Consider the following 27366-nt stretch of genomic DNA (forward strand, 5'->3'; position numbering starts at 1 on the left):
ACCGCTGCAAACCAAAATTAAATAGTTGAAACTGTCAGTCAAAACTGAGCATGATTACTGTTTTTCCTTCAATACTAGTTCTTGTAGAACCTCAATTAATCTGTGAACTGTACTCTGCACTGACCGCTTGAGTCAAAATAGGATTGTAATACATTTATAATGTAAAATTAATCCAATTAGTTACTGTCCCCCGCCGAAATATAACTTTGGTTGCGGGCTAGCTGGTGAAAACATCCCGTATTACACCCATTGAGCCATTATCCACTGTTGCTATTTTTGTGAAGTGCACAAGCAGTGCGGCAAATGGATGGATGGCTGGAAAATAAACTATTAACTCGGCACGTCTTTGACTCAAGTCTTGTCAACCACAACATCTCCAAATACATTTGTGGAATAAAATATTGAAATCAGTGAAACAAAATATTGCATACTATTGTGACCTTCTCGCTTTCTCCCACATCCCCAATTCATGCGTGTTAGATTTATCGAAGACTAAATTTCCCATAGGTGTAAATCTGAGCATGAATGGCTAGTTGTCTGCCCGAGTCAGCTGGGATGGGCTGAGGCTCCAGTTCACCCATGACCCTCATGAGGACAAGAGCTCGAGAAAATGGGTGGCTTGTGAAAGTGCATTTTGTACAAACAGCGTACTCGGCACCAATAAACCCCTAAAAAAAGCCAATTACTTCTGTAATTGAGTAAACAGCAACACCGCAACCACTACACGATACGAAACAAAACGGTAGAATTGTTGCGGCAGCTCTCGTATCCGCTCTCATTAGGTGTACCTACTGTCAATTGACAACATTGTGTTGGTGCACGCGTTTGAACTGCCATCGGCTCTTAATCGCACACCGATCATTAGCAGCGTGTTATTGATGAATATTGCTTGTTTGTTATGCGCCTTTATGGATCGTCCGTCTGTGCACTGGAATCATAATCAGCTGATAAATCATTTTCTCGCGCACAAAACAAGTAAGATTGGACTTTAAAACGTTCAACTCGCACTGAGTTCATGTCCCACATGTCAAACACATCTTCTCATTCCTCATCCTATCGTTGAGCCGTCCATTTTGTGTAAAAACATACCCATTTTCAACATCATAACCAATTTGGGAGACAATTTCTGTGTGTGTGTTTTTTTTTCTCAAAAACAACCATCATAGCACACTCCACACATTCGGATATCTCCACCCACAATTGCGAGTCTCTTTCTGTCCAGCTCTGTCATTTTCCGAGGGAGGGGAAAACAAATCATGTATTCACAATACCCCACTCTACGGGATTGTTACTCAGGAGAACAATGTTTTTGACATCCGATAATTGGGCCATTGCGGATTTGATTGGAAGTCAGGAAACTCTGCCAGATTATCCAGATGGTTGTACACCGCGTTAGTTTTTGTCGTCTCGTCTTCATCTATCCTTTCCATGTGCTTGTGTTTGTGACTTCATTCTTGCACTCATGTCACTGTGCCATCTCACCACTGTATCTGCTTGTGTGTCTTTTTTTTTCTTCCCTCATCCACGCATCTTCGTCCCTTTGTCTGGAGCCAGTAAGCAGCATGGTATGATGGAGGAGTTAAAAAAAAAAAAGGTAGGGGTTGTCTCAGTTGGACCACACTACAAACCTGGAGCTGTCTAGCTTGTTTTGTATTTTAATGTTAAAAGTGGAACCTCTAAAGTTGAATGTTTTTTGGTGTGTGTGTGTGTGTGTGTGTGTGAGATACCACCAAAGAAGGTTACTCATGATGGCAAAAATGTTCTAATCATCGACGAGAAATAGGTTGCCAGGCGTATCGTCGATTCCAGACAAAAGCCTCCCTCCAACTGACACCCTCATTTTTGAAGCGGAATAAGAAGTGGTAATTGTATCAGTACTTCGGGGCGCTATTGCTTTTTACACAGACTTTCCGAGATTACTGCTGAAACCCAGCTGAATTCTCTTGTAAACCCCGAACGGTAACATCAACAGAGGCACGTAAATGTACGAAGAATAGTACAGCATGATCTTTTCCCGCATATACTAAACAAATTCCCTGAACAGTGTTACATGTGATCTTTTGCATGTTGTTCTTGTCACAAACTCAATTTGAGGGAAAAATATCATCATATATCAATAATACGAACACAGTGGATGTGTTGATTTCATCGTATTCATTAAATTTGTACCAGCCAAGTCCGGCAAGCCTCAGTGAGCTTCGTGTGATCCGACGGCTGCCCCGGGCCACCAGGCCACTGTTGATATCGAAAACCCTCTTATGAGCTTGGTCAATAAACAAATTCAATGTGGAAGTCAAGGTATCACTGGACTTAAGTATTATTCCAAATGTGATTCCCTCCCTGCAGTTAGAGTCAAATAAACACCCTCCTATTTGGGGAGATGCGGTCACTTTCCTGGACTTACAGCTTTGTTGGATGAGGTTGCGTTCAACCCTAAAGGTTTCACTGTAAATCGCATCTTCTCATTTAGTGTTACAGTCATGCTAATCATAATTGATTGATATATTGACCAAGCGTGGTAGGCCATATACTCCATAATGGCCTGTTTGCCCTCCATAGGCAGGGATGATGTCGGAGCAGCACAGGTTCGTATGTGCCATCCTCCGTCTCTCCCGCCGTTCATCTCATTACTCCCTTCAATCAAGACGGTTTGATTTACCGTCATTACCGTAAATGGGACCTCAGCGGGTGTATTCCAGCACCATCTTCTTCTCTTCTCCATTTCCTCGCCTCCGAAATGTGGCAATCAAGTCACTGTCACACCTTCCAGAACAAGAGGCACCAACAGAAAGCTGACTGATTGATTCATTATAGCACTGCCATCACTTAATTTTGTCGTCTGCAGATTCACTCGAGCACAAGATTTGAGTCAAACAAGTATATTTCAACTTTTTCTGGTTCTGTTAAAGCGGGTTCTCACAGACAATCTCAAGTCTCATCTGCCAATCTAGATGTTATAGTATCAAGACTGACCTGTGAGAAGCAGCATGCTCCTCCAGGGCATCCACAGCTTTTGACATATGTTCATGCAATTCTTAATGATAACCCTTAATGATTGTGTGGCAATACTTCAACTAATCAACATTCATATCCAATCATTTGTCATTTCTTTCTTTCTTTTTTCTCATTTGAGTGAAATTAGTGCATTGTTGGGGAACCTGTTTTCCTATCAGGGGCCAGAATCACACCCCCATCTCCATCTTTTATTCTTTTATCATCCTAAATTTGTCAAAACCCGACACAATGATCAAACAGATACTAATCATTATATATCGTGAACATTTGTGGATTTCACGTTTTGGAGTTTTGATTTGGAAACGCGGTTGCAACAAAATGCGACATTGTGACTGACAGCAGGCCATTAGTTTAGCAGTAAGTGCATTGCGCAACATTGCCGCCACAGTTGCAATTCATATGGTCGCTAAGGTAACCTAAATCCCATTACTGCTGGACTTCAATTGGTTGTTGATGTTCATTTTATATGGAATTTTTTCTTCACCATCATGATGCCTTTATTTTTTTCGCATTTCTATCAAGTCTAACCAGAAATGAGACCATACAGTATACAGTAATAGTAATACCTTAAAGACAATAAAACACTGAAATGACAAATAAGGAGGGTTAATACACTTTGCTAACACATCTCAATTTTTGAAAATGAACTGTTACCCAAGTATAAAACGAAAGAAAACAATGTCAAACGTTGAAAGATAAGCCACACTACACACCTTTTGTGACAAGCATATGGCAGCTAAACATTTGCTGGGTAGCGCATTATGCTAAGATACTTTAGCAGTCCACATCTTCCTTGAATGCTCTTTCTTCGCAAATAACACAAATAGATTCAAATGCACAACACCAGTCACACAAGATCAATCCGTCTCAGGCTGTTTGTCAATTAAAGCCATTGGGAAAGGAAATAAAAGAGGAGTTTTTTTCTCCTCACCAAATCACCCTGAACATAAATTAAACAATATTTCATTTTTTGTATGTAAATTCCGAGTTCAAATTACAATTTTTGTCATAAAAACTTGAAAAATGAGTTTTATATGCTTGTAATTGTCCATTGCTGTGAATGTGTTGCTCAGTCAGCTGGGATAGGCCATGATCAGGACAGTAGGTAGAGCGGATGGATGGATGCATGAATGGATGGATGGTATATCCAATTCTTTGGATCAAAGGCACAACGATCAGCTCCTGAAGGCACGGATATATTTTGCCACGTTAGCATCGTATTCTCCCCTGCCTGTGACTGTCCAATTTTATAATGTCGTGGGTAATAAATTTCATGCTGTTTACAGAGCCACAATGTAAAGGTCAACGTGCTGCTGTTGTGTAAAGCGACCATTTCTAAATGTCTGCCCACTCAACGGAACGGCTATGTCTAGTATTTAACTGTTAAGTCATGTGATCAACAGTCAGATAATCATGTCATTTCTCCAAGCTGGGAATTGTCTGATTTTGCTTTTAATTGGCCAGTCAAGATGCAAAAGAACACTGGGCAGCTGATGTAATGAGCAACACAGAGGATTGTTCGTGTAATTGCTTTGGGTTCACTGTGAAATTCAATAAAAAGTCTTTATTTGGAAGAATTGTAAAGCGAGGCTGAGGCCAGGTAGATAAATTATGAATCGGCATTCGGTTCGCTCCTTCAAAATAAGTGAATCAGGGGGGACGTAAAAGCCACATAAATTTAACTTGAGAGTTTTCTGCTCCTCCAGGATTCCTCTCGCCAACTCCACCCGATGCTGTTTCGCGGTTCACTGGCTGATGGATTAGCTCTGGTCATGTGAAGATACATCAGTTTAATCAGTTCTAGAAATTAAAATTGGTGCAATGATTGATTCCTCTCTATTAGAGGCATACGCGGCACTTTGGGCTCCAAGCAGTTGCATGAGTGGCTTATGAAGGGTACATATGTTTATGCGTTGGTGAATTTTATGCCTTCACGGATGCATCCGCAGCAAAAAAACATTATGCAGCCATAGTTTAACTCACCATGGTTTGGCTTGTAAACCCGTGTCTGTTTTATATCGAGATCCTGCACAATACCCGTCTTTTGCTTAATGTAAATGTCATCAACAGTCATAAAAATCAGTATGAAATCAGCTTTACTAATCCCAGCATTTGATTGACACATGCCGCATATGCCCATTCTTATGTCCTGAGACATAAGGTTCAATAGCTGCGGCAAGCCCCTCACAGACAGGATTTGCCTTGAATGTTTGCATATTTGCTTATGCGGCAAATGCGCGTTTGCGGGAGAACAGCTGGTGTGCTTCACCATGTGCTGATGTCCACAGGGGGGATGGAGAGTGTGATCACCCAAAGCGCACCTTAGGAACTGTCCTTCAAACCAAACAAACCCTTCCTTTTGCTGCACTGTACCCCTCCTGTTGTGTTTGTTTCTTACCGATGTTCATAGGTCAGTGTGAGTTGCTCTAATGTTTAATCATGAAAGAAGAAAAAAAATCTGCAAAATGCAATGTTTTTCATATTCAAGAAAGAAAAACAAAAATGAAAACGGAAGCCAGCAGACTTTTTGGGGCAAATCCAATCTTTTTGATCACTCGTTCTCATGACAAAAACTAAAGCGGCCGTGATGTGCGGAAAACACGATGTTAAATGATACGTACAACAAAAATGATATTATGCTGCATAGTGTTTACGCAAGTAAATATGGTCCCACGTGTGTATGGGCTCCCCTCAGATTTGTAGAGGACTGAGAGAGGAGGAGGTCGAAATATTTTGGGGATATGAGATGACGGTCCTCAATATCCATGGAGACAGCTACTAAAGATGACTAAAGTAGAAGTATGGATGAATTACTATGATCACTACAAGCCTCCAATTTATGCTTTGTTACAGGTGAGATTCAATTAAAGTCAACCATAAAATTAGCACAGTTACTCCAAACAAGTTTGCAGATTCACGGACCGTTATTGGTAGTTTCGAGCGCAATCCCTCACCCATGCTGAGCTTGGCTTTGATGATGTGAAATTGGACCTGGTCTACGGTGTGAAGATAGCCCAAGTTCAATCCGTTTTTTTCCTAGATTTTCCAAACGGGTCAATTCGACCAATAATGTAACAATGTAACCCTGACATTCTCACCATGTTACTGTAGAGCAGTTGTCACAGACGTGGTTCCCACGGGAACCAGGTAGCCCCCAAGGACCGTTCTAAAAATAGCTCACCAGTGATGAGGCATTGTGACTTTCTAGGATTGTTGTAAAAGTCATTATTTGAAAATGTAAACACTGCCAAGGATATGTAGAAATTAACTGTTAGATCTGATGTTTATACTTCCTAATAATTGTGAGAAGTCATTAAAATGATCAGTGTCGCAGCTCACTGTTTCGAAAAGGTTGGTGACCCCCTGGTACAGTATCCACATACAGATTTAAAAATATATATACAGTGTATATCACCCATATCACACCCGGCTCCACAGGATAATTTTTCAAAAACATCTGACCATCAGGCATTTGCTGACTTTGATCAGAAGAGACGGAGCACGGTCAAATTATAGGCGCTTATTTTTATCTGTACCCTGCATAAGGTCTTTGTTCTTACCACATTTAGGCAATCATCTCTCTCTCAAGGTGAGACATATTCCTATTTAACACAGACATCGATATTATATTATTATTTCAGCTGTCACCCAGTCCACAAATACAAATATCCCATTGCGTCCCCTAATGCAGTCATCTAAGCCGGCTGGGCTTTGCTGGAGAGTGTTGTGGTTGGTCGCATCACAAACAATCCGTGCTTGTCAGAAGCAATCTCCCTCAGCTCTGCCCCGCTCATTTGTGTGCGCTTGCCTGCTTGTTTCTTCATTACTGTGCTAGACCTGGTCTTTATTAATGAAGGGACATCTGTTTCATTAAAGCAGGAAGATGCCTGCGAGGGAGACGGAAAGTAGGCAGGCGCTGGGGTTCAAACTGGAGGGGAAAAAAAGGAGAAATGGGAAAAAAAATACATGAAGATCGAATGCATATTTATAGAGGAGTCAGTTTCTGGGGGTTGGATGTGAGGGCGAATTATATTCACTTCATCTTCATTTCTGCAACCAATCAGTGCGGCTCATTGGTATTTCCGGCATTTGGCCAATCGCCGGTCAAAAATAGAGATGGACGCTTTACCGTATTTTGCCGGTCCGTCCTCCGTCCGCGATCCGGGTACCCTCCCATCCCAATTCATATCGTAATTGTCCTCAGTCCCCGTCCGTCCTCGACTTTTTAAAGCGCTTCCGTACTAGTCTGAAGCAAAACATGAAGAAGCGTGCACTACTATGCACTACTCTCTGAGAAAGTAAAAAGAAAACAAAAAAAAAAAAACGATACGGAAATCTTAACACGAAAACTTTTGTGTTGGTTCGTAACATTTCAGACTTCTTTTTATTGCCATATTTTTGTCAGATTTTTGTTTTTGCCAGCCGTTTATATATATATATAATATGTCATTTTTCGACCAGATTTATTTATTTATTTTTGGTCAGAACTTTGTGAGGGTTTCCCCCAGATCTGATCATTTTATGCTGATACTTATTGACAAAACTCCTATTTGCACATCCAGTTGCATTCAATCACTAATCTACACTGAAGTGGTAGTGAAATCATAATTCCAGTAAATATTTGTTGGAAAACACAGTTCATAAGCAAAAAGCAGTCTAACTATAGTTGTCACTGAGCATTCGTTGATGTGTCACATAATAATTCATTGTCGCGGAATTGCGTATGTCAGGACTGCTGTAACTGGGGACAGCCCTGTATAACCTCTTTCACAACTACAGTATGTTGCACTAACCTTTGCCACCTGTGAACTGCTTAACAGCCCAGCACTAAGCGATGATGAACACAAAGTGATTCGAAATAAAGACAAATGCAATGCAAGTCAAGTATCACACTGTGGGGGGAACAGTCGTGGGCCAAGGTCACACCGAGCCATGTTTAGGATGGCGAAGTCCCCGCAGGGGGTGTGGGTGTGGGGGGGAAGCAGGCTATAACTGACAGCCATAATTGGGCTAATTAGAGAAACAAAACCATCAGCACCGTGGGTAATGACCTGACCAGGCCAGCTGGGGTGATGGATGGAGTGAGAGCAAAGGAAGGTAGGCAAATTAATTAGCGAGCAGGAGGGACGTCGCGATGATGGATGGAGAGCGGTGCGTGGTTGAGATGTTTGATCTGCCGGTTGACACTCACACTTGTACGATCTGATTAGAATTCATTGATAGATTATTTTATTCCCAAAGATCCTCAGTGAAATGGACATGTGACTGCTTGATGGATGAAGAGATCACACGTGGCCTTTATATTTGCTCACACTTTAGAACAATTTGTCTCTCAAAAAGTCGTCTTTTGCTTTCTGGTATCAAGACATGCTTAATTACATCTGCTGGGCTTCACTGGGGTAAACAGTAGAACACAGAAAAGTCCAGTGGGGATGAGAACTTTTTATAGTCGCTTTGAGTGTGTGCGTGTGTGTGATTGCACATTGTTCTACACTACTTTTTTGATATTTTTTCAAGCGTTTCTCGGTCCCGTTCATGTTAATAACAAGCATCTACTTTTGTCTGCCGGAATTGTCCTTTAAAATGTTCTCCATTCACTCTGCCGTAAAGATCAGCAAAAACTCACAGCACGGTTAAACTAACCATTAAACTGTGCGTTTACGTAGATATTTAGCACATTTTCCCAATTTACAACAGGTGTCTTAAAAAGGTGTCTGTGACGTGTTTTAAGCGGAATACATCAAACATCAAGAAGTACACTGGGGAAGGATTTGAAAAAACATCTTAGATTCTTATGACTCACACTTGGAGCTTACAAAACTTTGCAAAAGGAGCTTTGCTTACCTTTTGGTTCTGATGCAATAGCAGGGCTGTCACACCCATGGGAGATCCGGATGCCTCTGCGTGAAGGTGTCGTGTGGACGTGGCTTGAAAATGACTCTTGAGAGTCCAGGCGAATTACTTCATAGAGGAATTTGTTATTTGGATTGGAAATATATGTTCTGGAAATTTTAGAGATTCAACTCTTCTATTCTGCAATGGACTGACATGAAGCTGACTTTTCTCACAAGCAGCAGTGAGAAATATCCTAAGGCAAAATCGAAGCTAACCGTTAAACCAAGTCCAGGTTAAGCATTTTGGACAACTCTGATTGGGTGGAGGTTTATAGTCTTACCCTGATGTGTCATAACAAGTACCAAACGATGGCCCAAGCCTCACCTTAACACGCACGCCTACTCCACACACAAGCACACCCACACACAAACGCACATTCATACACACACACACGTAGTCCCGAGAGTTGCATTTCACCAGCAAAAATTGCAACTACAAAAATATTTTCCATTTAGCCCCCTGTCAAGCCGCTAAATTTATCTGGCCAATGTGACAATGAGGCTTTCGGAGCAAAACTTGTTGGCTCAAAATACTAACGAGGTTCGCTCATTTTGAGCAAGTAATCACCTCCTCGTTGCTCCATACAATCGCACAAACAACACTAAATACACACAGGGACACACACTCCAACACAATCAAGCATGTGGCAAGCTATTAAAAAGGCAATTAGTTTGAGTTCTTTCAGGGAGGAGACCATGGGAGTTGTATGTTGGAACAAACAAAATAAAAAACAGATGGAAGGAAATCATGTCCTTGGTATGTTTCTATTTGCAAATTAATGCTATGAGCATAGTAATGCGTGGTTAGCAAGTCTGTCTCGCAACTATGAGGTTCTGGGTTCATGTTATGTTTTCCCCGTCCCCGCGTAGTTTCTCTTCATTTACGCCGCATACACATTCCAAAAACATGCACGTTAGCGTCAATGACGACTCTATATTTTCAATAGGTGAGAATATGATAGTGAATGGTTGTTTGTCTGAAGATACCCTGAAATTCACTGGTGACCAGTCCAGGGTGTACCCCCATTCACGCCTCAAAATCACCAACAAGTGCACAGATTGGAGAAATATTTTATAGTGATTCTTGGTAAAAATGCCTGATAGGATGACACAATATTTCCTCCAAACTGGTCCGTTTCCCTCGAGCACGGATTTTTGGTGCACTTTCATGGTCAGAAGTAATCAGCCCACCAGACTTTTTGGTGTCCTGACTTTGGGTTCTGAAAGACAGTGTTTGGGTTACTAAAAGGCAGAGCTAGAGAACTAAAGCCTGTTGAGAATCATCACCTTGAATGTGGTATGAACAAGAAGGGAATGGGCAGAAAGAGTCCTCCAAAAAATCTGTGTAAATACCCCAAATCTAGCTCACCAGCAAACCTGATGAGGTTAGTTGTGTATAACGGACGGAAAGTCAAGGGATTCAATGTGTTGAAGTAATGCAAATGATTCTCAGATGTTGCAGGGCCGTTATTGTTCTGCTTTAATTCAAGCACATGAAAGCCAGATGGAAAGATTACTATGTCGACTTTGAACATGGATAATCATGCTTGGGATGGTGTCAAGAGGGTCGCGATTAAGAAGCATGAACTCGCATGCATAAACATTAGCCGGGGATTGTTCATTGAAAAAATGGACGACGGGAAACGGGTAGCAGTGGGTTTATTACAGATAATATCTAGCAATCTTCCATACAAGTGTTTCGGTTGTTTGGTTGCACGCCGAAAACGGGTCAGACTTTTCAAATGCACTCTGTGTGTTACGTGTTAGAACGGATTCTTTTCATCGATTTGCCAACAAGTATTCTGTCAAAAAAGCATTGCAGATTTTTTGAAGAATCATACGCCATTGGGACATAAAGCATTTTGACCAAATTCAATACAGTATATTGTCTTTATTGAAGTTGGTCAAAACATGTAAATACGAGCAAACGAGGTGGCGTATTTTCTGCACTATAAGGCACGCATAAGCCGGGTACTTTGATTTTGACTTTCTTGTCATGCTCTCACGATAATGAGAAATTACAATATCATATATATGTATGGTATAGAATTATGCTAATTTGAATCCAAGTTTATTCCATCCATCCATCCATTTTCCGAACCGCTTGATCCTCACTAGGGTCGCGGGGGGTGCTGGAGCCTATCCCAGCCATCTCCGGGCAGTAGGCGGGGGACACCCTGAATCAGTTGCCAGCCAATCGCAGGGCACACAGAGACGAACAACCATCCACGCCCACACTCACACCTAGGGACAATTTAGAGCGTCCAATCAGCCTGACATGCATGTTTTTGGAATGTGGGAGGAAACCGGAGCACCCGGAGAAAACCCACGCAGGCCCGGGGAGAACATGCAAACTCCACACAGGGAGGCCGGAGCTGGAATCGAACCCGGTACCTCTGCACTGTGAAGCCGACGTGCTAACCACTGGACTACCGGGCCGCCCCCAAGTTTATTCCACTCTAGAAAAACAAAAACTGTGCTAAAAAATGATGATTTAAATGGAGTTATAACATTCTTTTACTGCAAAATTATCGCAATCAATATTCTTAAAATCAGATTGTAATTATCATTTGGAACTGCATTCATAACTGCTCATAGAAACCATGATTTTAAAAAAATCAGTTAAAATTTAGCCGTCCTTTTGTTTTAAAACCTCTTTGAAATATCACCACTTGCAAATTAATCAGGCTCCAGATTGATCATTATGGTGAAATAATAATAATTATGATCACATGTCGATGACAATTTGCTTTATTAAGGAAAATAATAAATGCCATCTATTTTCTGACCTTTCTGCCCAGCATGCAACACATGCCATGATATCATATCGCGTGCATTAACCCTTTGCTTTGCTTGTAGGTCATACGGTCTGACAGAAATCATGGCGTCGGATGATACATGGCCCTGTGATATCGTGTGTGCGAGAATCATCGCTATGACAGTGTCTGAGGAAAGGGGAACAGTGATTGCTTTAACACTCGTGGGGCCTCAAGACCCCCTTTTCCTCATCTCCATAACACCGTAAAGAGCATGTTATATCATACACGGGTGACATATCAAGACAGCTGACATTCACACACACACACACACACACACACACACACACACACTGCAGATCCCATGTTCGTTAATCAGACCAAAGTGTGACAGATTCTCTCAAATCTTCTTTTTGAACTTTTTTCCCCCAAAGGTGCCCTTTCATGTGCATAGGATGCTAGCGCCCCAAAACAACAACAACAATACGTGACAAAGTACTGTCGACGCGAGACAATTTGCAGTGACACTACAGTAAAAGGGGAAGAATAAACCGGCATGCATATTAATGATCGGTGCCGCACAAGAGAGGCTGTGCCACCCACCAGGTATAGTTGCAAAATTATATTTGATGCACAAGACCTGCCGATGTGGAGGCTTCCTCTGAGACGCGGTCGCAGATTCAGCCACAATATAAACATGAAAGTTTCTTGTGTTCAAAGTTTTGCTGTATCTTTATTGGATTTTTTGTCAGCTTTTTTTTTGGTCTCTTTTTTCTTTATTTTGTTGCTAGAATTGTTTCTTAAACCTGTTGTAAACAAGTTTTGGTTCACGACATAATTCAAATTCAGGACGGTGGATAAGCAGATATCTTTTATTCAATAAGTGATGTGTAATTTAACAATGAACTGCAAGCATAATGTATTCGGTTAGCTTGCTGTATCATGTTCATGCGCGGAAAGAATTGTGCGTCCCACACTCAATGTTTGAGATCTCTATGGAATAATTCATAAACAGCTCTAATGTCAATGCTTGTTGACATTTTGTTTGCTGTAATAAATGAGCCGATAGCAGAAAATTCAAGGAGATCGATATCGTTTTACAAAACTCAATCGTCTCTACATTGGTGATTTTGTTTTACCAATCAATGTAAACCTCATATTTGACCTCAATTCAATGGCAAGCTTTCATGATCCGGACCGGATAGAAGTGGTAAGATTGAGCGATTGAGTGTAGGAATTTACAAGCGTTGACTTGTTTGTGTTTTGGCTCTAGTGTGAAGATAACCCCCCCCCCCCCCCCCCCCCCCCCCTAGAAAGGAAGCTGCTTGCTGATGTGTGATTTAAATACTGCCAAACTTGTAGGGTTGTCCGACCTACTGTATCTGCCAAAAAAAAAAAAAACGAGGCTACAAATGGGCCGCGGTACAGAAACTATGACAATACCCATGTCGAATGTAGGCTAATGATGTCCGTGGCTCCTCCACGAGAAAGGATTCAATTATTCAGAACAAAAATAGTTCATTAAAACGTAATTAGAACAAAATAACTTTTGCAAACTCATTTGCCTCGCCCAGTCTCATTTGGAACCCTCCAAAAACGGTCTAATTTTGTTGGATTGTTGCCAGGAGCAGCAATAACAGCACAATGGCGGCTTCTCTTTCATTGGCTGAATGTCTGCATGTGTGTTTACGTTCTCAAACTCTCAAGGAGTTTTTTTTTTAAATTCAAAAAGTTTCTTGCCGTTAATAATTAAATCTGTGATGTGTGGGCGGCTTCTTTGCATTCTTTAGTGAATCACTTTTTGGATTTTGCTAACGAGTTTGCATGGCAATAGCCAAGTAACGGTCTAAGATATAGCTTGTCGTTTGAGTAAAGCGCGGTACACGCATCCCAAGTTTTAACATCTGAATTGCGTATTAAAATGCGAGATCCCACACGATGATGAAAACCCCCCCCCAAAACATCTATTTGCTTTCTGCTTGTGTCGTGTGTGGCGAACGAGGACACCACACACATCAAGATATCTCCGCTTCCACCTACAATCGTGAGTCTCCTCACATAAGGTTGTGCAATTGTAAATATTGAACCGGTTTAAACCCTTTCAGGGACAGCGGTCACTTTAGTGGACAGCTCATCATGTTATCAGGTTACAGGTTATCATTTTTGGTGCATGAAAAGGTTAACATTTATAGTTGTTGGCAATGACAGTTTTCCAAGAGGATTCAGGAGACTCTTACCATGCCAAACCACCGGATAATCGTTCATAGACATCCAATCATCTCGTCCTGACTCTCTTTGATCTTACGAGAGCTAAAATGTACCTCCAATTATTGGATACAGCATGTCACTTTCTATTCCAAGTACCGGTAGCTAAAAGTGTCCCGGACTTGTTTTGAATCATCAGGCAGCTCAATGTTTTGTGTTTGTGACAGCAGCTGCAGTTTTAATCACACATATACTGTGCTCGTCTGACAATTTCTCCACGAGAACGTCTTTCTAATAGTAGTACAGAAAAATGCCACAGCATGCACTTAATCCTATAGCACAATATATTTCGTTCACGCTCATGGGAGTTCATTCTTTGATGCTATTTATCAGGGCTGGGAAGGAGTCTTAGCAAAGTGTAATTATATATACTGATGTACATTCATGGGCATTCTATAAAAAAACAACAACAACAACAAAACTGTAGGGGCAGGTTGTTGCGGATTTTTGGGACCTTTTGTTTATACCCCTTTGTGAAATTAAATTCAAGTGGGGGATCAAGTTAAAGTGAAGTTTAAAATGAAATGGAGAGGACTTTTGTGAAAAAGTAAAGCAATGAATGAACCAATAAGTTATGTAGCTCCGTGCAACACAAACACGGACACACAACGTTGTGGGACGACTGCTGCAAGGGTCGACCGGAACGCTCGTCTTTGTTAAAGACCACCGAACAGAAGCTCGTCTCTGTTCGGTGCGTGAGTGGCTGCCTTTCCAGCAGCTCCTATATTTTGTTGTTCTACTTCTTCCTTTCATAACTTTGCTGCTGTGAATCTGGAATTTCTCCATTGCGAGACTCATAAAGGTTTATCTTATCTTATCTTATCTTAATACTGTGCAGGGGAGCTCGTTTACAACATTGGAACAGAGATTGGGGGGGGGGGGGGCTGCGGAACTAATCAGTTGATTAGATGGTTATTATGACGATCCCTGAGTCAAACGATACCTCCTCGGTGGATTTGGCAATGTAGAGCTGGACCATCCCGTTCCGGAATTATCGGTGGTGTCTTGTCTTATTTTTATTCTTTGTGATTTGAGCCAAGTGGGTAATTTACTTGAAAACACTTGTTATACTCTGAAAGGACCCAAAAAGAAAAAGAAAGATTAAACAGAGCCTTTCTTTGCGCATTTTGATGTTGGCTATTTATTGGAGGCCTGCTTTTATCTTCATCCTCTGGTTTGCTAATTATTTTTCTTTTTCATCTTCAGTAACTTTCAGCTTGCTCACTTTGTTCTCCTCCATCTGACCATGTAGCCGACATGCCCTTCCGCTTTTGTTGTATTCTCGAAGCGTTTGGAGCCTCTCTCTTTTTGCCGCTTTGACTTTTTGTCCTTCATATTCTCTTGTCGTTCCTCACCTCCTACAAGTACTTCACCATCCACTTGCTCGCGTTTCTTCTCACCATCATCCCACTCTCTTTGGGCAATGTCCAGGAAACATTTGCCCAAGCTGGTGGTCAATGATTTTATTTTCGCCATCATTGCACCCGTGCACCTGTTGGGTTTTGTGCATCCAACTCCCCCCCACCATAACTCCTTCCTGATAAGCCTCTTAACGATTTCCTGCTCTCGGGGTGACTCTGGCACGGCCCGACTCCTTCAATTTTGCATCGGGCGATTCTGAAGCCTGGGGTGAAATACTTCACACGCAATGGCTGAAGACGCTCTAATCGGACTGAAGCTTTAGCAGTACAGCTTAAAGAAGCCATTATGCATTTTTTTTTCACAATTGAAAACAGTTCCTTGGTGTCTTCCGGGTGTTAATAACTTTCATCACACCTTCGAAATCAGGAGCGCTCAGTCTTTATTGACCCAAGATCTATGTTTCAAGCATCCAGTCTCCCGAGATCAACTGGTTCAATGTCAACATTGCAAAACCAAAAACGTCATTCGCTTCATATTCTGCTAGGCCAGTGCTGAATCCAGCTTTTATCACCTTGCCGGCCATGTTTGAAGCGAAGGGATTGAACAGACTAACGTGATCACTCGAGAAAATGCTATTGTTGTCGTTACGGGTGCTAGCTTATTTTCCGCACCCAAGTAGATAATTGTCATTGGCTGGCCATAACTGGCATTTAGTGACAAACTTGAATGGAGGTATGTGGTTGGTTGCAGCGTGAGTTTTGAAAAGTCTATGTAGTTGGCTGATATTGTTCCTATCTACATATCGATCCATTAATGATATATTGCCCAGCCCTAATTATGAAGGTCCCAACTGACTTTGCCCAGCCAATGCAGGGAACAATCTGTATAGACAAATAAACATTCACACAAATGGATAATTTAGAGTCTCCAGTGAACCTAACTTACATGTTTATTATTATTCTTGAAATGTGAGAGGAAGTCAGAGTACCTGGGGCAAACCCACGCGACTTGCAATTAGAGCCCAAAACTTGCCGACATGTTCGCTACGAGGTCACTGTTCTGTTCTCCAAATTTTTCCATTTCATATTTTCTGAAACTTCATGGTGGCCTTTCCTTGTGCTTGGTCTCCAGACTGCAGCAGTCTGCCATCAATCCTCCAGCTGTCAGGGTCTGCTCGGCCTTGGCAGCCGCCGGCATTCTTATGCACAGCGTTACACAACCATGAAGAAGAAAAAGAAAGGAAAAAAAATAAGCAGGTCAAAATGAAGGGCAGTGGTGGAGAAGGTGTGAGATGCGTGAAGAACAGAGGTCAAGGGAGGGGAAAGAAGAAAAAAACACACAAGGCCTACAGACAGAAAGCAAGACTGGTGTCATGGACCTGTCCGCTCAAAGTGCTTATAATTCATGATGTCATCATTTGAATCTTCATAGAAGACAAACGCCCACACGCTTCACAGCATTTACACTCACTCATTAGATTAATAATGCACATATCAAGCACTTCGAGCATTTAAGAGTGCATGTTGGGCAAAATTGAGTTCAAGTCAGACGGTTCCGAAGTCAGACGGTTGCCAACATTAAAGCTTTAATATTCTTAGCGGTTCAAGATGGGGGTTCTTTTTGTTTTAACTCAACCTGAATGAATGTCGTCTATCGCTAACATATGCAACTGCATTCGTTAAATCCTAATTACTGTCAACATTTCTAGGAAAAACATTGGCGGTAATTGGTTCCTTTCCACGCCACTGCGCAAACTAATTACGCACACCGTTGCTTTGAAATAATGTCAGTGCTTGTAAACTGACGACCACTCGTAATATTAACATGGAATCAACCGCTCATGTAATACAGGTGACGTGTGTGTTACGTGTGCCGTGAAGTGTGGGGGCAGCTACCTAGTCTGTAGCTAGCTGGCTGTAGCTAGCTAACAATCCAGCCTTGGTCTTTGTCAAATAGCACCAAGCGGTGGGTTACGAGGGGCAAGCTAGCAGCTAACCAGTCTGCAGCTAGCTACTATTACTTTTCTCAAATAGTGACTTTACCATGACAATAACACAGATTGGCGAATAACGCACAGCTATGGCAGTGGTCCAAATTAATGCCGCACCAGAAGAACTTAAACTCGAATTCGTATTTGTACGCGTTTCTGCCGTGAGAGAAATGGAGTGACCAAAAACGGAACGATTACACAATACAAGAGCTATCCGCGATATGTGAAAAGCAGGATGGCAACGGGGAGGACGTTGCCACCGGCTGCTCCAAACGGGGGTGTTTACTGAGGTAAACCAGCGAGTTGAAAGAGCGTGTGTGTTCTGGCCTTGAGACAGCCGGCACGCTTGCATTCTCAGCCCTTATTTGATTGTTTGGGAGAAAATAGATGTGGGAGATGTCCTGAATGTCTGCAGGCGTTCACCGACTGTTCCAGGCCATGTTCTTTGTTTTTCTTTACTCTGTGAGCACTGTCAGGGTTAGTGTGGTTGGAACCCAAGTAAGGGGGCCCGGAATGCAGGACAAGAGAATTTTAAAATACAATTTTAGAAATTACAAGAGAAACAAAGAAGGATAGCATGGACCCGTTGAAATATCAATAATAGTCATCGTGTCGGAGCTGTAACCATCTCAAGTGCTGTCTACCAAGGAAGAACAACTGCAGCATTATTTTTAAACACTTAGAAACAGAAAGTTCAGAACATTCAGAGAGATTTTCTCATCTCATTCAAATGGAAAAACAACAATTGATTCATCTGTGTTGACTCGCTCAATGACTGAAATCATCATCAGAAGGGTTTGGAGTGTTTCTACTGCGGTATATCAAAAGTTGTTTGATTAAAACTTCTATCATGAAGGCAACAGTTAAATGTAAAAAAAAAAAAAAAAAAAGATAGTCTTCGAATCAACTTTTCCCTTTTTATCTCCGTGAGGACTCTTAACTTTTTGGTGTCCAATGCGTTTTTTGGACCTCATTACGATTCTGTGCCTCCATGGGGTATTGAGTCCTGGTGTGTGATTGATGACACCGGTGTTGTGCTTCCACTGTTTCCCCCCGGTGTGTCGCATACCGCAAACTGTGTGTGTGTGTGTGTGTGTGTGTGTGTGTGTGTGTGTGTGTGTGTGTGTGTGTGTGTGTGTGTGTGTGTGTGTTTGAAAGTCATTACAAGTGGTGTGTGATGGAAGGTTCTTGAGAGTCTTGAGGAGCCCTTGTCCATTTGCACCCTAAGTAAACATCACTGTGATTTATTCCAGTCCTACTTGTGGACACTCACACGGCATCAATATTTGAGAGGCGCGTACGTGGAAGAGGACACCTGAGTTTGTAAATCAGTTCTGTTCCCCCCCGCCGTCTGTTGCTCTCGTCGCGTTTTATCTACGTCTTTGATCACGTTCTTGCCAATCTGTCATCCCTCTCCTGTCCCCGCCATCCTTTGACTCCATTTGTTTACGCCTCTCTTTTCATTGCACTTGACCTTTTGCTTTGTCTCCATCTGTCGCCGACTATTACATGCACACACACACACACACACACACACACACACACACACACACACACACACACACACACACAGCGATACCACAACTTTAACTTTCGAGATTAGGAACACAAATTTTTTTCTCATAACATTCTATAAATCTGTCTTTAGTCAAAGCATGCTAGGAATACAAATAAAAGTTGGCCTGCCACATCACATGCTCACGTAATGCCTCAATTCTTTTTGGCTGTAGTCAAGATGGCGCATGATAATGCTGGTTGTTGCTGTGTCTTGTTGAATTTTCAGAAAAAATTGAAACCAAAAAATAATAGTCAGGCTCACTTTACATCACGTTGCATACTAAAGTCATGCTAGTTTATAGGTCTTGACAATGCATTAGGTTTTTGCTGCGATGCTTTGTAGAACTCGGAAATAAAAGAAAAAAACTTCTCTTGGAACTCGAACAGTTGCTTTGTTCAGATTTAGTCCCTCAGTCAGCCATCCCGCAAAAACCAGGAGCACGGCGGCGCTGTCACAGTTCCCTCGTGGGGTTTCAGTATGCCCCACCCGCCTCCCCCACTCATGAAGGATTGAGCTGCACTTGTCTTAACGAGACAAATAAGTCAGAGGGAAGTCCTGCTGCGTGCGTCCGCTCATCAGGACGCATTAGCAAGCACCAGACGCTCAATAACCACTCCAAAGTGCCTTTGTTTTTTTTTTACCGTGTAGCAGGTAATGGACATCAAAAGAAATGGAGGGAGCCACTCAAGTAAGGGAGTAGTCCGCGGTCACTTGAAGGAAACGGTTTCCGTCTCGCTGGAAGGCTCCATTATTTCCATAAGCGCCACAGTATAATATACAATACAATACAATGTATCCTGGTTAATAGAGCGCTTTCACAACAGTTAACATAAAACACAACATAAAACACGGACAGTCGTGCAATTTTCCCTCACACGCTTTGTTGTTTAAAGCAGTTTGAGATGAAAGAGGCCAGAATCAAAGTGTGCTTATATATGCATACAGTATATATACAATATGACTGGTTTAACGTGACCCAGTCTGATTTAGGTGTGAATCTGGACTTAAATGTAACTTGTTCTGGCTAAATGGTCCATGTTTCTACATATTCTTTAAAAATTGACAAGGTTACCACAATTTGAATCTTTCAAGCATGAATTCCCTCATTTTGAGGGAGAAAAAAAATAAAAATTAGTTTGCGACAGCAACCAGGATATTTGGAAAATATCCCTAACCCAAACCTTATTGCCCCAAACTTTATGGAAATGTTGAATGACCACTGGAAAGTCATTTCTAATCGTAAGTAAAGACGTCATGCGAGCTTTTAACCATTTAAAAGCTGATGACCTTTAACCTCTCCACTCATGAAATAAGGCAAAAATGGGGATTCAGCCTCAAGCAAAAAAAAAACCAAAACAACTTTCCAGATCCCATTAATCTTACGGTTCATCTCCTCTGACATCATCAGACTAATTCCTTTGGTTTAATTTACTGAAATTACTGCAGTAAAAAATGTTAATCTGAATTTTTTGTGTACCGGTAAATTAAAAGGGTTATTTGGCCTGTAACAAGAGTTTGTTGATATTATATCATGGATCTCATATCTCAAACGCATTTGGCCACATAAACTGTCCTGAATCACGATTAGGTTGGAATTTTTGCAGAGCAGCGTGCGAGGGAGGAGAGAGTGAGGGTGGCCGCGAAGAGCTGCGCTTCATCAGGGGGAGGCGCTCAGTGGCGTGTGAAAGGAGAACAGGTGGCTTCTGTTTCCGCCATCCAGCTTTATTTGCCATCCTCTCCGCCGCGTCCAGGGAGCCCCTTTGATGGCGGCGCTTTGCGGCTTCGTGCAAACCTTGTGGCCTGCTTGTCTCGCCGAGTTCACGTGTGCCTGCGCGCGGGCGACTGCAAGTGTGTGTTCTTTAGTGAGCAGGGTTCCGCTTGGTTTAGAAACAATTAGAACAAGCTGCAGGAGCCCACAGAGCTTCTGGTTCTCAAAATGTCACCCAATTAACAGTCAACAGCAAACACGCGAGCGGCGCGCTCCCTCTCGCTCTAATTGCAGCGCCTCTCTTCGGAGTCGCTCGCTTATCCCACCCCGGTGGAAACACCTTCACTCATCACGCGCTCGAGAGGAAGACATAAAAATTGTACGTTGATTTTTTTTTCGGGGGGGGCGGGGGGCTTAAGACCATGTATGATTCTGCATGTGGGCCAACTCAAGGTTGCTCTATTTTTGGTGGAAGTGGGACACCAGCTGCCGTGGTAGTCAGGAGACTTTGTGTGGGAATCTGTGACATGGTGAAGCAGCATGTGGTTGATTTGTCAAGTTAACTGCAAGCAGTTCTAATTGTTTGTCATCACGAGCCTCCTTGATGTTGAGACAAGCAGGACTGGAGCTGCCATCTTTGTCAGGAGACCTTGGATGGAAATCTGACATAATGACGCAACATTCTTTTGTAACAGCACTTTTCTTTTGCCGTTTCTCTCAGGCCAACAGCCATCCAGGGTGGTCGTCAGGACCAGGCAGCAGCAGCAGCAGCAGCAGCCTGCCCCCAAAGGAACGAAAGGCAGTGCGGGCCGGGGGTGCACCGCCCCCTGCGCCACTCGCAGGGGACCTCGCTAACGACCCCCATCACCTGCTACTTCTTGGTTCCGCCAGAGAGGAGAATCACTCCCACCCACCGGCCGGCGCAGCGAATACAGTCCACCGTTCTTTAATCGCTGCTGCCCAGCCTCACCCTCACCACGCAATGCCATCTTTGACCGGCGGGCAGCCGGAAAGGGTCTCATCGTCTTCTGAGTCCTTAGGAGGAAGCTTGACGTCCCGCAAAGGGGAGCTTCACCACCACAGCCTCATCCCCCGGGCGGTGGGCGCCTCCTCCTCCAGCCTCCACAGCCTGGCCAGCAGAGGGAGCATCTCATTGTCGGGCCTCCCCTCCCCTCCCAACCCAACCTCCACCTCCTCCTCTTCCTCTTCTTCTTCCTCACCCTTCACGGGGCGCCTGGGGCAACCGCCCCGGGGCCCGCTGTCCCTGCACAGCTACTCTCGTAAAAACGTCTTCCTCCAGCACTCCCTGCACACCGCCGACCTCCAGGCGCTCACCCAGAGAGACACTTGATCGCGAGCGGACATTTTGTTTGCTCTTTTCCAAAGTCGCAAAAGAAACGGTGCACCAATTGAACGGAATGTTCCACACAACTCTCGTGGGTGGATCTTCACTGACTTCACTTTTGTTCACGCACACGACACATTACACCAATTTCTTTACTCATCTCACAAAGTAAAAAAGAAACAAAATGCGACGATAAAAAACATTGACCCGCAAACACACACACACACACACACAAAAAGGCACTTTCTAGTACTCCTCCCATGAAGTTGAAAAAGAAACAGAGCAGGAATTTTCTCCACGAAAGTCATGGATCAACCTTTGCTGACATGTTGTTCATCATTGCGCGCACGCGCATGCACACACACACACACACACACACACACACACACACACGCAGAAAGGCAATCACAAGAGAAAACAAGAAACACTGGTGAAATTCACCTGAACACAGCCAGGTTTCAGGCCTACATGAACCTTCCCTGAATTTTTTTTCAGACACACACACACACCAAATGTTGAAGCTCCCACGTGGTGTCATGCCAACAGTTTAGTTGTGCTTACACCCACGTGCATGCACTACAAAGTACACACCTGCGCACACACACAAACATCCAGATATGCTCATGGATGGCTAAAAGGAAACAGGATGAACCTCAACCGAGAAATGGTGTTTGTTATTTTTGAATGTAATTCTTTTCTTTTCATCCTCTAATTTATTTGAAGCTTTTTTTGTGTGTTTTTGTTGCTGCTGAACGCAATGGGGACTGACTGTCACACGTGTTTTGCAGGGATGCTCTCCGATGCCGTTGTCTCATGTTGCCAAAATGTACGCATCATTTCCTGCACGCCCTCCTTCCCTCCCTCCATCCATCCTTCCTTCCGCCATTTGTTTCTTCTGTCCAGTGTGTGCGGGGTGCTGAAGTTTAAAGGGACACTTAACAGGTGAGCGTCTGGAGTCTGTACTAAGTTAGCTTAACTAAGAAGACTTAGTGAAGTCTGCCGCTAAGTTTTTCAAGAAGGGAACTTAACATACGGCCGGTGAGCACTATTTTTTGTTTTAAATCCAGCTCACCATGTAATTGTTAAATTTGAACATACAAACGCTGATAACAGACAATTCTGAGAATTCTTGGTTGACGGCAAACCCAACATATGAGGCGTGGAGGTTACAAACTCACGCGACGTAGTTTGTGCAGTGACATAAGAATACGTCACAAGATACTCATTTGCAAAAGTCCACTTTATAATTTATTACAGCAGCACTCATGTAGAAACAAGATTTTAAAAATGATATGGGAAAATTCTAAACTCGCACATTGAAGGATTTTGTTGTTGTTGTTTTTGTAATGTTGCTCTTGATTTTTAATCAATGGGCAGCGTGGTGGTATAGAGGTTATCAGATCTACCTCACAGTTTTGAGGTTCTGGATTTAAATCCCTGCTGTGTGGAAGCTGCACGTGACTCGATATTACCCCCCCCCCCCCCCCCCACCCCCCGTGCCAAAAGAACACGCATGTTATGTTCAGACCCTAAATCATTGATTGAATGGTGATTGTTTGTCTATCCACTTAAGTACCCTGTGATATGCTGGCAATCAGTCCAGAGTGTAAATCGCGTCTTTGGCCCCACTGCCTGCAACCCGAATGAGAATAAGCATGAGAGAAAGTGGATGGATGGATTCCCCACGCCTGCGTTTAAAATCTATAAGCTCCAAAATAATTCCAGAATCGTGTTGTTGTAGTTTCTTCGTTTGAGGCCAAAATATATAAAAATATTCATAGAAACCAAAAGGGTAATTTACACAGTTTTGGGGCTGTCTTTAACCAGCAAAAAAGTTGATCCATCTAAAATTCCACGACTTTTGTTGCCAAAATGTCAAAAAGTGACAGAAAGCTAAACATACTGTACATCAAAGCTTTCAAAACTGAAAACCGTCAAAAAACTTTCCATGTATCACTTCATTGGTGTGAGAGACTTCAATTGAAATTCAAGCCGAGACTTCAAGCATGCCAGAAAGTTTGTAGATTTTGAATTCAAGTGGAAACATAAAATTGCTGCCAAAAAACGTTTGAGCCATTAATTATTATTATTTTTTTATGTGCACCCATTTTTCTGGTCAGATTACAACCATGTTGAGTGAGTTGAAGGTTTGATGATGTCAACAGTTTGACGGGGGACGGTTCTAGTTGTATGGGAAAAGTGCTTCCAAACTGGAACAAATGACCAGAGTTGAGACTGGACACACTGGACAGTTTTTGTGCTTTTCCAATACAACAAACGCTAATCATGTTTCTGAAAGAGGCGGCACCCAATTGTATTGTCTCCAACTTCAAACCTCGTTAGTATGGATCCATTTTTACATTAAGAGTCAGAGTAAAAGGTTACACACGACACCGCCATTTTGGCTCGATTGGCTCGACCCCCCCCCCCCCCCCCCTGCCATTTTTCTTTCCCTTCAAGTCCTTCTCTGACTTCATTCACCTCAACCCGCTGTCTTTCAACCTACGGTACTGCCATTCCATCTCATTGAAGACTCAAAAAGCTATATTTCGAATGGTGGGAATATTATTTTTATTTTTTATTATTGCCTTATTTATGTTTACCACCATAGAAAACAGGAAGAACAATCACGCAGTGGAAAGGACATGAATAACTACGATGATGCTATCATGAAGGAATCAAAACTAAGATATCGTTTTAGCTTTTTAAAATGTTGTTGATGAAATGTTTTGTTTTTGTTCTGGAATCACTTTTTGGATTGTAAATGACCCGACCTGTACATATGATTCTTACGAGAAGGTGTGAACAAACTTGCCCGTCCAGAGGCCAGTTAGAGTAGACGTGGCCATTGAAAAAACAAAACAAAACAATCGTTCCAGATCATAATCGTGATAGCTTGTACGTACGCGCACTTCTGAAGGCCTTTGCACTTTAGCTCAGTGCGACCTAAAAAAACCTCACGGGGGGGGGGAAAAAAAAAGACATCAAGCTAAAAAGTTTGGGAATGTTTTTTGACGATTTTCACACAGTGCTTCTTTCCTGTAAATATTGTTGTTGTAAAGGCTGTTGACTTCCTTTTTGAGCCAATGCCCTGTTTGTGTGAAACCCTTCATTTTGTGGACTGAGCAAGCGCAATTTAGCGTGCGATACTAATCACACACTGTTGCGGGATGGCATTTGCGTCCTCCAAAGCCTTTTGTGACAAACGGGCCACCATTTCAAAGGGAAAATACATTCCCGTTTACAATGGTGCAGCTTGACAAATGAGTACGCGATGATGGGTCGCACACTGCTGTGGGACGAGGAGCTTGAACTCCTCACGCCACAAACGTATGTTACTTGCAAACGGATTATTGCTTAAAAGGGAAGGAAACATGCTTTAGAATCATAATTCAGCAATAGAGTTGGGACTGTCTGTCCTGCTGGTCACACACTGCGTCATTTTTAAGGGAATTTTAATTTATTTATTTATTTTTCTACGAAGGAGCTGTGGGTCGAGCAGCACAAATGCCATTCCACCCAAAAAAAAAAAAGGCGTGTGACCAGCATGCCATTCTCAACCTTTGAAATGGCTTTCCAATGATAAAGGAAAGAAGCATTGTGAAAAAGGCATATTTCAAAACCTTTTGTTGTATGTTTAAATAAGCTGCTTCATTCCAGTTGAGGTTGAATTGGGGGTCATTTATTGATATATCTTTGACCAAACATATATGATACATACACGTCTGTTTAATACAACGCTGATTTCCAACAGAATGATCAGGTTGAATTAGTTATGGTGTATTTTGGGGCTTGTTTTTGGCACCATCAATATTTTATCACAGGAGTTTTGCTTCACTGTCTCTGTTTTCATTCATATTTAAAGCCATTAAATCAATAAAATTAAAAAATAAAACACTTGAACTGGTTTGACTTTGATGCTCGCATGCTGTTTTTTGTGTTTTTTGGGCCGTTGTGTTTTGGGCGGGGTGAGTCATTTTTCCATCATGTTACTTGCTATGACGGCCCATCAATAAATGTGATTCACTTGAAGAACCTTGAAGCGTCAGTCCAGACGAGTTGGACGGCGGGATTCATTTTACTGCGTCCGACCTGTCTGCCGCCATGTCGTCACGCTGCAGCCGGAAACTTCTTTGGGTGCACCTGATACGACTCTTCTTTCACGTACACCTGTAAACAACTGTCTGTCCATTCACACCAATGGTATACATAAATTCATGTTGGAAACATTCACCCATTAGTACATGCATGTAAAAAGTGATTTGTCTACTCACATACAGTGTAAAAAAAAAAAAGCCTCTTTGATCATACTGATACACACAAAATATTTTGGACCATTCACACACAGCACATGTGGAAATTTCCACACCCACCCAAGCAATAAAATGGGTTCGTCTTTTCAGACATAGGGCACGTTGTAAACATGGCCATTCACGTGAGAGGTGATTCATGAACAACTAATTGATCATCAATTTAATCAGCAGCTATTTTGCGAACAGATTAAACGTTGTGAGCCAGGACCATTAATTAAAATTTGGAGGTGTCTGTTTGCAAGGTGTTCCAAAGGGCAATGGCCCGGACCTCACAATGTTTTGGTTGGCGTCTTCTCAGATTTCCACTAGTCCTTCATGAAAGCAGACTGATGATCTTTTGTGTTTCATCAAAATAAGATATTTTGCAAAGCATCTGCTTTTACTTTGAAAAACTAACATTTGTGTGTCTGCGCATGTTAGTAATATATATATTTTTATGTTAATGCAGGTTACACCCTAATCATCCTATCAGGCTCACTTTCACAAAAACGATTTAAAAAAATAAAATAAAATAAAGCAGGCCACCTTTAACCGACGGTGGTGCGTGACGTTTGTCACCGGAGATTGTGAGCGTTCAGCAGTTTGCAGTTGCAGCTTGCGGGTCGGATTTTTTGCGATTTAGCCTTATTATTATCATTTTTATGATTGTTATCAGTCAAACTTCGTTTCTTGTACAATTCATCGATGGCACTCGCAAAGAATGGCAATCTGGAGAGCCAGGAGAGCATTTTAAAACGGTATACGTGAGCTACGATAGTTAACAGGCTGCAAAAGTGCGTCGCGTGGCTCCGCGTCAGGTCTCCCACGAAGGTAAGCAGGAAATCCTTTTCACAAACTCTTGTGTCAACTTTATTTTTCTGTTTCGTTTATTGTAGCGGCAGTTATGGCTTTTGTTCATCATGGCATGCGATCGCGGGAGGTTGTCGAAAAGATCTTCGGTTAAAAAGTTTGGTCATCCCTGCTTTATAGAGCGCGTGCTGAAATACCAAAAACAGCTGGGGTTGGATAATCAATGGATGGTGGCTATTTTATATTGATCACACAATGAAAGAAATTCAAGATTAATACAACTAAAATAAAACACAAATATTCATCCGGTCAAATCTTGGCTGTCAAAGAGGTTTGAGAGTGTCCATGCAGAGCCCTTTCAGCTGTAGCAA

The 27366-nt window shown here is 42.4% G+C and overlaps 1 protein-coding gene across 3 annotated transcripts in view; it reads left to right on the forward strand.

The window, feature by feature from the left end:
- The window catches only part of ccser1 (coiled-coil serine-rich protein 1), a 112347-nt gene extending 86545 nt beyond the window's left edge, over nucleotides 1-25802 (forward strand). For 2 of the 3 annotated variants that reach the window (XM_086110855.1, XM_086110854.1), the window contains exon 11: nucleotides 21270-25802. In XM_086110855.1, the coding sequence (XP_085966981.1) occupies nucleotides 21270-21899 (630 nt within the window). In that variant the 3' untranslated portion in view covers nucleotides 21900-25802. The remainder of the gene's footprint in view (nucleotides 1-21269) is intronic. The other variant, XM_086110856.1, reaches the window with a different exon arrangement.
- The last annotated feature ends 1564 nt before the right edge of the window (nucleotides 25803-27366 follow it).

Source organism: Hippocampus guttulatus, chromosome 5 (genome assembly GCF_054856545.1).
Source record: "Hippocampus guttulatus isolate MCC_2025c chromosome 5, RoL_Hgut_1.0, whole genome shotgun sequence".
In the NCBI taxonomy this organism is placed as follows: Eukaryota; Metazoa; Chordata; class Actinopteri; order Syngnathiformes; family Syngnathidae; genus Hippocampus; species Hippocampus guttulatus.